Source organism: Lycium barbarum, chromosome 7 (assembly GCF_019175385.1).
Source record: "Lycium barbarum isolate Lr01 chromosome 7, ASM1917538v2, whole genome shotgun sequence".
NCBI lineage: Eukaryota > Viridiplantae > Streptophyta > Magnoliopsida > Solanales > Solanaceae > Lycium > Lycium barbarum.
Window position 1 is genome coordinate 61,851,791 of NC_083343.1, and position 13,177 is coordinate 61,864,967.

At 39.2% G+C, this 13,177-nt stretch overlaps 1 protein-coding gene across 2 annotated transcripts in view; it reads right to left on the reverse strand.

The window, feature by feature from the left end:
* Positions 1 to 202: 202 nt before the first annotated feature.
* The window catches only part of LOC132603453 (DNA mismatch repair protein MSH7), a 40,134-nt gene continuing 27,159 nt past the window's right edge, over positions 203 to 13,177 (reverse strand). The window contains exons 13-17 of one of the 2 annotated variants that reach the window (XM_060316521.1): positions 5,434 to 5,625; positions 3,662 to 4,075; positions 3,474 to 3,570; positions 1,703 to 1,830; positions 203 to 1,094 (exon numbers count right to left, since the gene is read on the reverse strand). In XM_060316521.1, the coding sequence (XP_060172504.1) occupies positions 615 to 1,094; positions 1,703 to 1,830; positions 3,474 to 3,570; positions 3,662 to 4,075; positions 5,434 to 5,625 (1,311 nt within the window). In that variant the 3' untranslated portion in view covers positions 203 to 614. Of the gene's footprint in view, positions 1,095 to 1,702; positions 1,831 to 3,473; positions 3,571 to 3,645; positions 4,076 to 5,433; positions 5,626 to 13,177 lie in introns of those variants that run through there. The other variant, XM_060316522.1, reaches the window with a different exon arrangement.

Genomic DNA, 13,177 nt, shown 5'->3' on the forward strand with positions numbered 1-13,177 from the left:
GGACTTTCTTGAGAAGGAATAAACTAGGCATTAGAAATATTTTACTTTCTAGCCAGAAGGTTTTCCTAAAAAATATGATTAACTATTAGACATTAAAAATAGAACATAATAGTTCAGATTTATTGTATTATATAACTTCAGTCTTCAAGCTTTCTTGCAATTAGCACAGTTATTTTCTATTTCTTCCCTTTGCGCTGGAAGCAATAACCAATTAAAGGATGATTACGTTCTATTGGGATTCATTACATTTTATTTTCACTCTATATGAACTCTTCATTTCGCAACTATTACGGCACACTTGAAGCAAAGGACAATTTTGCAACATTGCAAGTTTCTTTGTCTCTTCCCGTAGCAAGCAATTCTCTCACCTTGCTGTTATTATAAAACAGACAACATTTGACAGACTTAAAACAATTAGCTTTTCTACCCTCCAGTTATACCACTAGTACCATAATTTCACCGCCATTTCCACTGAAGAGTTTCACGAATATACAATATAATTCAGAGACCCTTCCGCACATAGGAACATGCACACCCTATTCTTCCAACAAAAAAAAAAACCATATCATTCGGTCTGTTCACAGCATAATGCTCAATTCCGAAGACTAGCATCTTTAGCAAGTGGATCTATCAGCGTTTAGTTCATGCCACAAGCAAAACAGTGTATCAAATAGGTCATTGTCATTGTCATTGTTAAATCCATCGTCCGTCTTCGAGAATTCTAGAAGCGTCTTGAACCATTCTTCATGCAGTGTTGAAAAGTTAGCTCTTTGCTCACATGACCTAAAACTTTCTCCATTCATTTTCCTCATGACTTGCCCCGCACTCGATGCAGATTCAACCACAATTTTCGGGATTCCAGCCATGAGTGCTACTTGCATCCCATAGCTCTCTGGGCATGCTCCAGAGGCTAGGCGGTAAAGGAACACCAGCTCTTGCTCTGTTGGAGATGGACTTTGAGATTTCAACTTGAAAGAGCAGGCCATGTGTTGTAATGTCACATGAGGATGAGAAGCAAACTCTTTAGTGAGTGGATGATAATGTGTGGCAAACAGTAAGCGGCAGTTCACCATCTCTACAAGGTGTCGGAATACCTGGACAGAACTTGTAACATGTCAAAAAGCTCACCTCACAGTTTGAATGTATGAAACAAAACCAAAGATGTCACGACCAAAAAGACTCGAAGACAATCAACATTCCCTTTCAATAATGCAGAGAATCTTAAAAGGATTTGGCTGAGCCCCCAACAAATTTTCTGAATTTCATAGCTACAGTAGCCCCACTTTTTATCTTTTTTTTTTTTTTTTTGATAATGGTAACAGAACTCCACTTTTATCTTGTGATCTTATACCTTAGGAATAGGTCACATGCATAAAAAGCTAACCCAGATGGCAAAAATAAACACTTACAGTAATTGCAGATAAATTAATATGGTATGGCATGCCAAATCTTTAGGTAATAATTGATCTGAGTAACTCAGCTAAGCTCAAGATATTGTACTAAAAGCTCTTAAACTAAAATTGTGTATACACGTTAGGCACTTTATCATGCATTACACCAGTGGACTGCGAAAGACGGATCAAATATCAGGTAAACAAATGCAAAAAAAGGCTCCCACGCCTATCTATCTGAGGAAAGAAAATAGAACTCTTGTACGCAGCTAATCAATCATGCAATAAAAGAAAATAATGGGGAATCTCACAGCATATGCGATAGCGTATCCATCAAAAGTGCTTGTTCCTCTACCCAATTCATCCAGAAGAACAAGGGAATTATGTGTAGCATTTTGAAGAACTGACGCGGTCTCCGTGCACTCAATAAAGAAGGTACCTGTAAAAAGTATAAGTATGAATGAATACTTGTGCAACACAAGAATTAATCAAATAAATTTTATCCTGCATGTGGGGCATAGATGTTTCTGGTTCTGAGCTTTACACAGAACATGGTCTATTTTCTCCATGATGCACTAAAAAGAGGATAACAAATGTGAACCCAGACATCTGGTGTCATTTACTTAAAAATCATCTTTAATCCGAGTCTGAAGGTTTTTCTACTGTCCAGCCCAAGACCACAGTTAGACTTCGAATCATGCCTAAAAACTGTGTGATAAAGCAGGAAGTATATTTACATAAGAAGTCCACCTGTCACATCATAGCTGAAGCCTGAAGTAATCAAATACATATAAGACAAGTGCTAAAATTTTCAGTGCTCATGATAATGATGATGATGCAGAGAGCATCGCGAACGATTGTTCAATTTGTGGAATCCTGGTGTCAAATTGAAAAGAGCAGGCACTCTTTTATTATTGCGGTAATTATAGGATATTCCAACTATGTTGTATGGGGTTGAGTGTTGGCCAGTCAAGAACTCTCACGTTCAAAAGATGAAAGTTGCGAAAATGAGGATGCCGCGATGGATGTGTGGGTATACTAGGAGAGATAGGATTAGGAATGATGATATCTGGGACAAGGTGAGAGTAGCCTCGGTGGAGGATAAGATGCGGGAAGCGACGCTGAGATGGTTCGGGCATGTGCAGAAGAGATGCACAAATCCTCGGTGGAGGATAAGATGCGGGAAGCGAGGCTGAGATGGTTCGGGCATGTGCAGAGGAGATGCACAAATGCTCCAGTGCGGAGATGTGAGAGGTTGGCTATGAATGGTTTCAGGAGAGGTAGGGTAGGCAGAAAAAGTATTGGGGGGGAGGTGATTAGAAAGGATATGGCGCAGGTAAGCTGCAGGTGCAGCTTACCGAGGGCATAACCTTAGATAGGCGGTTATGGAGGACACAAATTAGGGTAGAAGGTTAGTAAGTAATTGAGTGTTGTCCCACATACCCTTTCATACTAGTAGTCGTAGTATTCTTTTTGTACTTTCGTGTCCATTAATCTCTGCTCTTTGTTGTTTTTGTAGTTCGACTATTTGTCTCTTGTACTTCGTTTATCGTATTACTGTTACTTTTCTTTATAATGCTTAGCTATAATATTTTGCCATTGCTTCTTTACTTTCGTTAATTCGTATCTGACCCCCTTTTTGTCATGCTTTTTCTTGAGCCGAGGGTCTTTCGGAAGCAACCTCCCTATCTCCCAAGGTAGGGGTAAGGTCTGCGTACACTCCACCCTCCCCAGACCCCACTTGTGGGATTACACTGGGTATGTTGTTGTAATAAAAGGATATTCCACAAGATGAGTAGTCACGACGAGGAAGACTATCACGTCAATATTCCAAAAGCAGCCAATTATAGACCTCTTCTAGATTGTCCTTTTCCTCTTTTCTCTTTTATTTTCTGATTCTTACTCCTTGGGACAGTGGTCTAGAACAACTTGGAGACACTGGAAGACATCTTGAACTAGACTTCTCCTAGTAAATTAGGAAACACATCCGCCCAAAGAATGAATGACTACATAGATAGTAAAACGAAGGTAAAGAGGGGGAGGACTGGTAGTTCAAATAATAAGCACTCCTATGGAACTTACTTTCACCAGTCACGATTCGATCAGTGGCTCCAAGACGGGTAAAGATGATGTCCACAAGTGAAAGCACACATGTTTCTCCAGGCACATAGCAACCCAACTGCAGTGAAATAGCTATCGTTAAACTCCAGAAGCCAAGTACAACCGAAATCAATAGATAATAGAAATTCCGAACCTAGAGAAGAATGAACCTGAGCCATTATGACGGCCAAACAACTGGCACGTAAAAGAGTTGACTTTCCACCCATATTTGGTCCAGTCAATAGTAAAGTACGAGGATAACAGATATTCATATTCCCTCCAAGATGGAGATCATTAGGAACAGGCAGTCCCCCACTTTCACCAAGAGCATATGGATGCCACAACCCTTTGATGTTTAGTGTTGGTCCACCAGTCTCTTTGCAGAAATTTGTTGGCTTTGAAAGAGGCAAGATCACTGGTCTACACATAACTCCACAGGAAAATTTTGCAGTAATGGAAAATGATCTTAACACATCAACACAACTTATGGCATAAATGACTTGAGACCACTCAATAGCCTTCTCAACAAATAACTCCATCAAAATGGATAGCGTTTCAGCATCAAAATCAGTAGCATTATGGTCCTGGCACAGCACAGGAAGAGGGAATTACTGACACAGCCCTCTGCAGGATGAGGATAGTAAAATAACAGGTTCGCCATAAGGACACAGTCAAAGCATTGTATAATTAGGTTTATAATGCATACAACTATGGCTAAGCATCAAACTGAAGTACCAGACCACTACATAGGGTTGTGAGTGAGGGAGCTGCATTCATGAACTGACAGGTAAAGGGTGTGTTCGGTATGGAGGAAAACATTTTTCTGTTTTCCAAATCTCTCATGTTCGGTTGGTCAAAAATGTTGGAAAACATTTTCTCTAGAAAAACAAATTCCTTAAAAATGAGGAAAATGACTTCCCTAATGGAAGTAGGGAAAACAAGTCGCACAAGTGGCATTCCAGATTAATTGTCTTCTCCCCACCCTCGAGCGCACCTCATCTTCACCCCCACCCCGCCATCCACCCCATCCCTCCCCCCCCCCCACCCAGCCCGCACGCCCCCACCCATAGTATTTGTCAAGATTATTTACAAATACTTTTAGGATAATAATTTTTGCTTACGTACCGAACACAAGAAAATAAGAAATCCACTTATTTTACTGGAAAACATTTTCTTTCATACCGAACACACCCAAACTGTTTATTTTTTCTCTTTTGGAGGGGGGTGATGTAGAGGTTGTGGACAGCTGTGGGGAAAGGAAGCAATTTTCTACAGTACCAAACTGATGCTTTTACCTGGAAGCAGCGGACTGTTATTCACACTGGGCTTCAAAGACAAACATGACCAGCAAGCAAGCCATATTATACATCCTACTTAACGAGAACCTAACCAATCATGGTATTTGTCTCCAATTTGTTATTAGGCTAGCTAATCCAGAAAAGTTTCAAAATCAAGCATAAACAATAATTTGATTAGAGAAAACAGGAAATAAAGTTGTGAACTGCGAAGTATAAAAGCACATATAAAGGTCAATCATACACTATGTTTCCCAAAGCCCTCAAACATTGCTTCTTTCCAAACAATAAAGGACTGCCAATGTAACAGTTCCTTCTAGTGCCAATCAAAAAACTTGAAAATGCAGATTTAGGGAAACTCTCTGACTAGATTAACGGGCAGACTTCACCAACACACACATCATTAGATATCCAACTAGCAATCACATTTTCTTTTTTCTTTAGAGGGTAGAGGGTGGGTCCACAGTATCCGGAATTTTGAACCTGTACCCACAGGGGATTTTTCCGATGCTTCACAGAAAATAAAGAAAAGACGAAGGAAAAGATAGCAAGCACATTCTCATCAATTCGAAGATTAAAAAGATTTAAATATAATGGTCCAAAACAATCTTGACATGGAAAGAACCAAAGAATCTTGTATCACAAACCTGAAAATTGGGGAAGTCACTATCAATTGCTGCTTCAAATTGGGTGAGGAATTTATCAAGCCCGTTGTCACCATCTAGAACAGGCAAGGAAACCACTTTAGCTAGGGAAGATGTCAAATTTTCCTTCTGCAACAGCCTTAACAAATCCAGCCCAATCCGTAGCCCTTTAACGAGCAACACAAACACTTTCACCTGTAGTATCAAAAAGACAACCTTAAGTGAAACAGAGGTTATATTGACTACATCAATAGAGATGAAAGAAAAATTCCCAAGTGATCCAGAAATATTCTTCAGTGAGGACAAAAATACCAAGGAATGAGTCGTTCAAAAGCACATAGAATATCATACGAATATTCATTATTTTTCTTCAATGAGCATATGAATTTTTTAATTTTAATTAAAAAGAGAAGGAAGCAATTTTAGTGTAAGGGGTTTTGGCTTAAGCGCCACCGTGCCTGTTGAAGGGTTTTTGGTTTAAGCGCCATCGCACTATTGGTCTCAGTTGACCACCACGAACTCTTGGGCACGATAATGCTGGAATAGTTTTTTGGCCTAGACTGCAATCGCGCAAAGGCTGTGTAGGTATATAAATTTCAGAATCGGAACTTTTTGCTTATTACAACATTTTTAGATCTTGGGAGCTCGGATCAAGGGGATTTCATCTACAAAGTTGGGATAAGCAATCTATTTCGAAGGGGATTTCATCTACAAAATTGGGGCAACCAATCTAAACTTTGATTTGATTATATTTCATGATTACCCATTGAATCTAACAACTAAAACACGAATTTGAAATGGTGAATTTGGGGTATTTTGACCTAGGTTTAAGAGTGTAATCTGAGGATTTGAACATTGAATTGAAGTCGGATTGGAAATTTAGTAGTAGATTTGGACTCGTAATTTGACCGAGACTAAAAATATGGAACTGACATCAATGGATTCGTCTAGACATTCTTTTGAATATAACGAGCTTATTTGGAGGATTCAGGGTGAGGAAAGGCAATTTGAGAAGGCCAGAGTTACTTCGGACTGAGGTAAGCTTAGGCTTTGACCTTAACGAGGAATTTCCCATATTGATATTGTTTTACATATACTATTAATATATGTGAGAGTACAAAATATGTGAGGTGACGAGCATCTATGCGACTACCGTGGTTATGATTGTTATATGGGGTATAGGGTATTATTGTCATACATGCTTTACATGTTCCTTTCTGTACCATGACACATTATACCATGCTAGAATAATGTTATAGGCATCATATTTTCATACTAGTTTGACATTATGAGGTATGTGCATGTTTGATTACATGTTTAGCTGTCAGTCATGCACTATATGTATGCTTTATAATTGCATACTTGAAATACACCTAGATGTGTGAGTTATGATTTGACGTGTGAGTTGTTTGTGCGGCCGATGGGTATGAATCTGTCCCTCATGAGTCACTAAATAACCCGAGCGATGTGCACGCAAGATTAGTGCACTGAGAGCGCTATGTTGAGTAAAAGGTCGAGTCTTTACCATGCATTCCTGATTCCTGACTCATGTGTTTGTGCATATCTTAATATGAGCCCGTTTGGATTGGCTTATAAGTTGCTTATAAGCTGTTTTCAGCTTTTTTGAGTGTTTGGCTGGCCAGCTTAAAGTCATTTTGTGCTTAAAATAAGCTGAAAAAAATAATTGGGCCCATTTGACTTAACTTAGCTAAAGCAGCTTATAAGCTGAAAACAGCTTATAAGCCAAAAAAAATAAGTTAGACTACCCAACTTATTTTTTTTAGCTTATAAGCTGTTTGCAGCTTATAGGCATAAGCCCATCCAAACAGGCTCTATGTCGTATTTGTGCATATCTCATTCTGATGTATTTGTGCATACTTTATTATGTTGTTTTGTGCTTTACTTCTGTCCAGATTATGCTATTATTGCACAAGTTATTTAAGCAAGTGTTTTCAGACTAACCCTCGCTACTACCGCGCTGGGGGAGGCTGACGATACTTACTGGACACGTGTTGGTGTACTCAAGCTACACTTGGTGCACTTTGTGCAGATACTGGTCCATGCTACAGAGTACAGTAGAGCCAATAAGTGAATCGAGTAGCTAATTGAGACTGTCGTGGTGAGCTGCTTGATCCCCTCCCCAGCACCTTAGAGTCTTTTAATTTGTTTTTATATGTTCACTATTCCGGACAATACAGTATTGTTGACACTTGTATTATCCCTTTTATCTTAGACGCTCATGACCTATACTACCAGTTCCTGGGGTTGTAATGGTTTGTTCCTAAGTTGCGTGGACTCTTCGTTTTTGGTGTTGTTCCCGTCTCGATACGGGGGGATACGGATGCTGGAGCAGGATACGTCCGGGATACATTCAACCAACTTCGGATACTCTGACTGGAGTCCATCTACAAATTTGGGGGGAAAATTGAGATTTTGATTTCTCAAAATTAAAGATAAAATGGATTTAAGATTTAAGATAAAGGGAAATGGCATGCCTTCAATATTATAGTACTTTTGTCTCATTTTTACTGCTTCGTGTTTCAGAGAAGCCAAGAATTCAATGTCATGTTTCTGAGTTCGGATGGTAAACAATAGCAGCGATATAGATGGAGAGTTGGTGGAAGGCCTTGAATGGCTTTATTTTTCTCGTTTGAAGGAAGAACGAAGACGTGATCTATTTTTTATAATTTTAAATTTTCTTAGTCGAATCCCGGCATACATAGGCCGTATCCATACCTGGATACACACCCCCAAATCTTAAATTTAGATTTTGCCGAATCCGACACTCGGATCGGTACACGCATCGGATACCCGCACCCGAGTCTGAGCAACTTAGGTTTGTTCTGCACTATGTTGGTTCTAGCTTTGCTTCCATACGATATTTAACTGCTTTAAGATATTTTCTGGTCTCTTTAATATCATTTTGGATTGTTATTGATTTTGGGTTTGCCTAACAGATTGAGTCAGGTGCCATCGCCGCTTAAACAAATTGGGTCGCGACATAAATATATCTACGTTATTGGACTTGCAAAATGATTCAGGTAATGCTCATTGCTCAAGTAGGAAAAAGTTGGAAATAATCAAGCAAGTTCATTACTCCCTCCGGTTCAATTAGTTTGTCTGGTTTGGAATTGGCCCAGAGTTTAAGAAAGTAAGGAAGAATTTTGAATCTTGTGATCTTAAACTAAAGATATGTAGAATGTAACAAATGTCTTTTAATCTTGTGGTCTTAGACATGCCATATGAAAAGTTGGAATTAAGAGTTACCAAAAAAGGAAAGAGGCATTCTTTTCTAAATGGACTAAAAAGGAAAGTAAGACAAACAAATTGAAACGGAGGGAGTATTAGATATGGATGACAAACAATACGAAGAGAGCGACACGTAGAAAAGGTAGAAGAAAAAATGAAGAAACTTGCTTAGAGTTGATAATTTTGTCATTATCTATTAACACCAATGATCTATCCTCAGGAAATTTTATAGGATTAACTATCAAGCGCTAAAAAGGATATGTAAGTTAACACTTTGGTCGTAATAGTCGGGAAATAAAATAAGAAACAGAATATGTCCACAGCATGAAAGTAAGTGGATATGATTAATTGGTAAATCTGAGATAAAGAACCGCTTGACCAAAGAAATATTGGCAGTTGTTTTTTTAGCATTTTACCAGAAGGACAAAGCAATCAAAACTGAAGTTGAGCTGGCCAATTTAGTATAATCAACTTACATAATGCTTTTCCGTAATCAAAACATGCCGAATCGGACTCCATTCGTTATATAATTACCATTCAATTGCTTATTTATACTTTCCATATGATTCAAGTTGGAGAGAATGAATAAATTTGATATTTTTAAAGGTAACAACAAACTACCTACTAGCTAACAAGACATGTGGATTTTATAGTTCGAGGAAGAAGGATATCCAATTGAACTAGAAAAAGAATATAATCGAGTGCCAAGAAAAATCATGTGGTGGATGCTTAAATAGAAAGAAATCCATGTCAAACATATAAATCCCATAAATGATATGTACCAAGAGCTGGCAGAAATGTGAGAATATTGGAAGGATCTATAGAGCTTACCCTTGAGCCCCTACTTGTTGTAAACTAATTAAGGATTAGCTAGCCAGTGAAACCTGCAGACTCTTCCATTCTATGATCTCAAACTGCATTTCAGACTGGAAATCGACATGGAGGCTGCTCTGGGAAACCTCGGACAAGGTGTGGGTATTGGAACAAATTGGGCCATACTCGTGATGTGTGCTACTCTCTCCATGGTAAACCAAAGAATGTTCATGTTGCTCAGACTGAATCCTCTGGTAATCCGACCAATCAATTGTTCTCTTTATTTGAGGTAGAATACAATGACTTTCTTAAGTATCAGGCGAGTAAGAAGACATCTTCATCAATAGCTTCCGTTGCTCTGACTGGTAATCTTGTTGCTTGTATCTCACAATCCACCAGACTTGGCCCTTGGGTTGTGGACTCAGGCGCTTCTAACCGCAGTTCTAGTAACAAATCTTTATTGTCTAATATTACTTTTTCTCGGTCCCTTCCCACTGTTACCTTAGCTAATGGTTCTCAGACCATGGCAACCGGAGTCGGTCAAGCCAATCCTTTACCTTCTTTGACTCTGAATAATGTTCTTTTTGTCCCTGGTTGTCCTTTTAGCCTTCTGTCAATCAGTCGTTTGGCTAAAGCTTTAAATTGCTTCATCTCATTCTTTAGCGACTTCTTTGTTATACAGGACCTCAATACGGAAGGGTGACGGCGAAGGGCGTGAGTTAGATGGACTTTATTATCTCAATTCTCTAGCTCCACTACAGTGTGTTCGGTCTCCTACACTCCAAATTTAATCCACAGACGAATCGGACACCTTAGATTATCCAAACTTCAAAAGATGGTATCTAGCTTGTCTATGTTAGATTGTGAGTCGAATCAACTGGGGAAGCACACCCGACTTACTTTTCCATGTAATCCTAATAATCGTGCAATCTCTTTTTCGTTTTGTTCATTCTGATATTTGGGGTCCTAATAGAGTTAGTTTTATGTTGGGTTTTAAGTATTTTGTTACGTTCATTGATGATTACTCAAGGTGTACTTGGATTTTCTTAATGAAAGATCGTTCTGAATTATTTTCCACATTTCAAACTTTTTGTATTGAAATACAAAATCAGTTTGGTGTCTCTATTCGCACTTTTCGTAATGATAATGCACGTGAATATTTATCATCTCAATTTCAACAATTTATGTCTTCCCATGGAATTTTTCATCAGACATCTTGTCCTTACACTGCACAACAAAATAGGGTCATAGAGAGAAAGAATAGGCATATTGTTCAGACTGCACGCACGCTTCTCATACAAGCAAATGTTCCATTGCATTTTTGGGTACCTCTTATTATCTAATTAACCGTATGCTTCTCTGCTATTCAAAATCAGGTTCCGAACTCTATTTTGTTTCCGAGTCAACCCTATTTTCTCTTCCACCACGTGTCTTTGGGAGCACATGTTTTGTCCACATTCTCACTCCATGAAAAGATAAATTGGCTCCTCGTACTCTTAAATGTATCATTCTCGGTTATTCAAGTGTACAGAAGGGATATTGATGCTTCTCACCTAACCTCCAGTAATACCTTATGTTCCAGTAATACCTTATGTTCGTTGATGTTACTTTCTTTGAAGGTTAGCCTTACTTTACATCCTCTTCTGCTGAAAAGTTAGGCATTTCTGAGGTTCTGCAGTTCCATCTTTTGGGGATCCCGCCATAGTCTACTATAACACCCCGTACTTCTCAACGTGTGTAAGACTAAGTTGAAGTTGACGAGGTTACTTCAATGTGGAAGATTAAGGTTGTAGTTGTTGTCTTAAGGTTGTAGTTGTTGTCTTAAGGGTCCAAGTGTATGTAAATGTTAAGTCTAGTTAAGGTAAATGAGATTCATAAACTATTGAAACGTCGGACAAAGGTAGACGACCTACTAGCTTCACCTATGTGTGTCACCTATATGCTTCACCTACTTGCTTAGACGTCCTATGTGCTTGAGCTACTTGCTTACTCATCCTACTTGCTCGAGCTATTTGCTTACACCGTTACACGCCCTACTTGCTTGAGCTACTTGTTTCACGTCCTACTCATTAAACGAGGATGACACATGTTTAGAGGAAATCAACAATCTTCTAGCTTTAGTAATTGACAAGTAGGTGCATCACGTACTTAAAATGAGAGGCCCAAATAAAAAGGGAAAGGAAAAGGTGAGATGGGACAGTCCAAGCCCATTTAAGGGCTGAAATATATACATGATCCCTTCCAGATCTTGTTTCACGTCCTACTTATTAAATGAGGATGACACGAGCTTAGAGGAAATCAGCAACCTTCTAGCTTAGGTAATTGACAAGTAGGTGCATCACCTACTTAAAATGAGTGGCCCAAATAAAAAGGGAGAGGAAAAGGTGAGATGGGACAGTCCAAGCCCAATCAACCCAAGCCCATTTAAGGGCTGAAATATATACATGATCCTTTCCTGATGTTGTCATTTATTTTCCTCTCTCCAAGATAAACCAGCCACCTCTTCTCTATCAACGTTCTACCCTAGCAAAGCAGCCATGGATTCTCCTCTCTTCTTCTTTTTCTCATAGCTTATAGCTCAAAGCAGCAAAGAAAATCCCTATTCTCCTCTCCATAGCTCAAGTATTTGAAGTGAACTCTAATCCTTAGAGTTTCCTGGGGCTTGCTCTATACAAACAGCCCATGTTAAGGTAAGTAACTTCAAGATTGAACTTGGATTCCCGCTCTATTATTATATGGTGTTGTACTGATCTTCCTTGATTTCAATTGGTGGGAAGGAGCTTCAAGAATAGTAATTAAATAATTAAAGGAGTTTCAAGGTTGGAACAGCCAAGGTAGTTGTCACCTCTATCCCTATTTTTATAAGCTCGTCTGAGTATTTTTAGATGTGGTTTTGGTTAGAACTCATCGGACGGTGATCGGAAGCTGTGGGTGCGGGTTTTATTTGCTGCTTTTAGTTAATTGTGGGATGTTTTTTGATAAGGAGTTAATTGTGGGATGTTTTGATGGTATGGAGATCGGGAGGGGTCTGGTAGCTCGTGATGAGCTTGTGTGTTGTTAAAAGGAGGTTGGGTGTGAAGTGTACCATAGAATTATAGCCTCTGGAGCTTATCGCTCCTTGGTTGCTTGATAATATTATTGGTATAGCTGTAGAATGTCATAGGACTGTTGGAATAGTTGTTATGTGTTATTGCGTTGTCAGTGATATGATATTAGTCCATCTTAAACAGGTTTGAAGCTGGTCGAAAGGATTGACTTGTTGTAAGTCCTTCAAGGGCGGAGTTTTTTTTTTTTTTTTGATTAAGCACCGGGTGTCCGAGTCTCTTTGAGCCCCGACTAATCCCGGGGGTGCACAGGCCCTCGGCAAGGAGTTTCCCGCAAGTGCACCACGAGTAATTCAGGGTTTTACCCCAGTCCGATGGCCCTCAGAAATTGTTTGCACCCAGTGGGTTTCGAACTTGAGACCTTGAAAGGGAGCACCCCAAGGCTCAAGCCAATTACCACCAAGCCAACCCCTGATTCTTTTGATGGTTTTTCCAACTCTCCACAGTGACCAGCTTGCATAGGCATCTTTCATAGATAAGGGCATTACCCAATGAAGCCCAGTTAAGGAGTAGAACAAATGCCAAAGGTCAGCTGATGCAGGACAATGTAAAAATAGATGGTTTACTGTTTCATTGTCCTG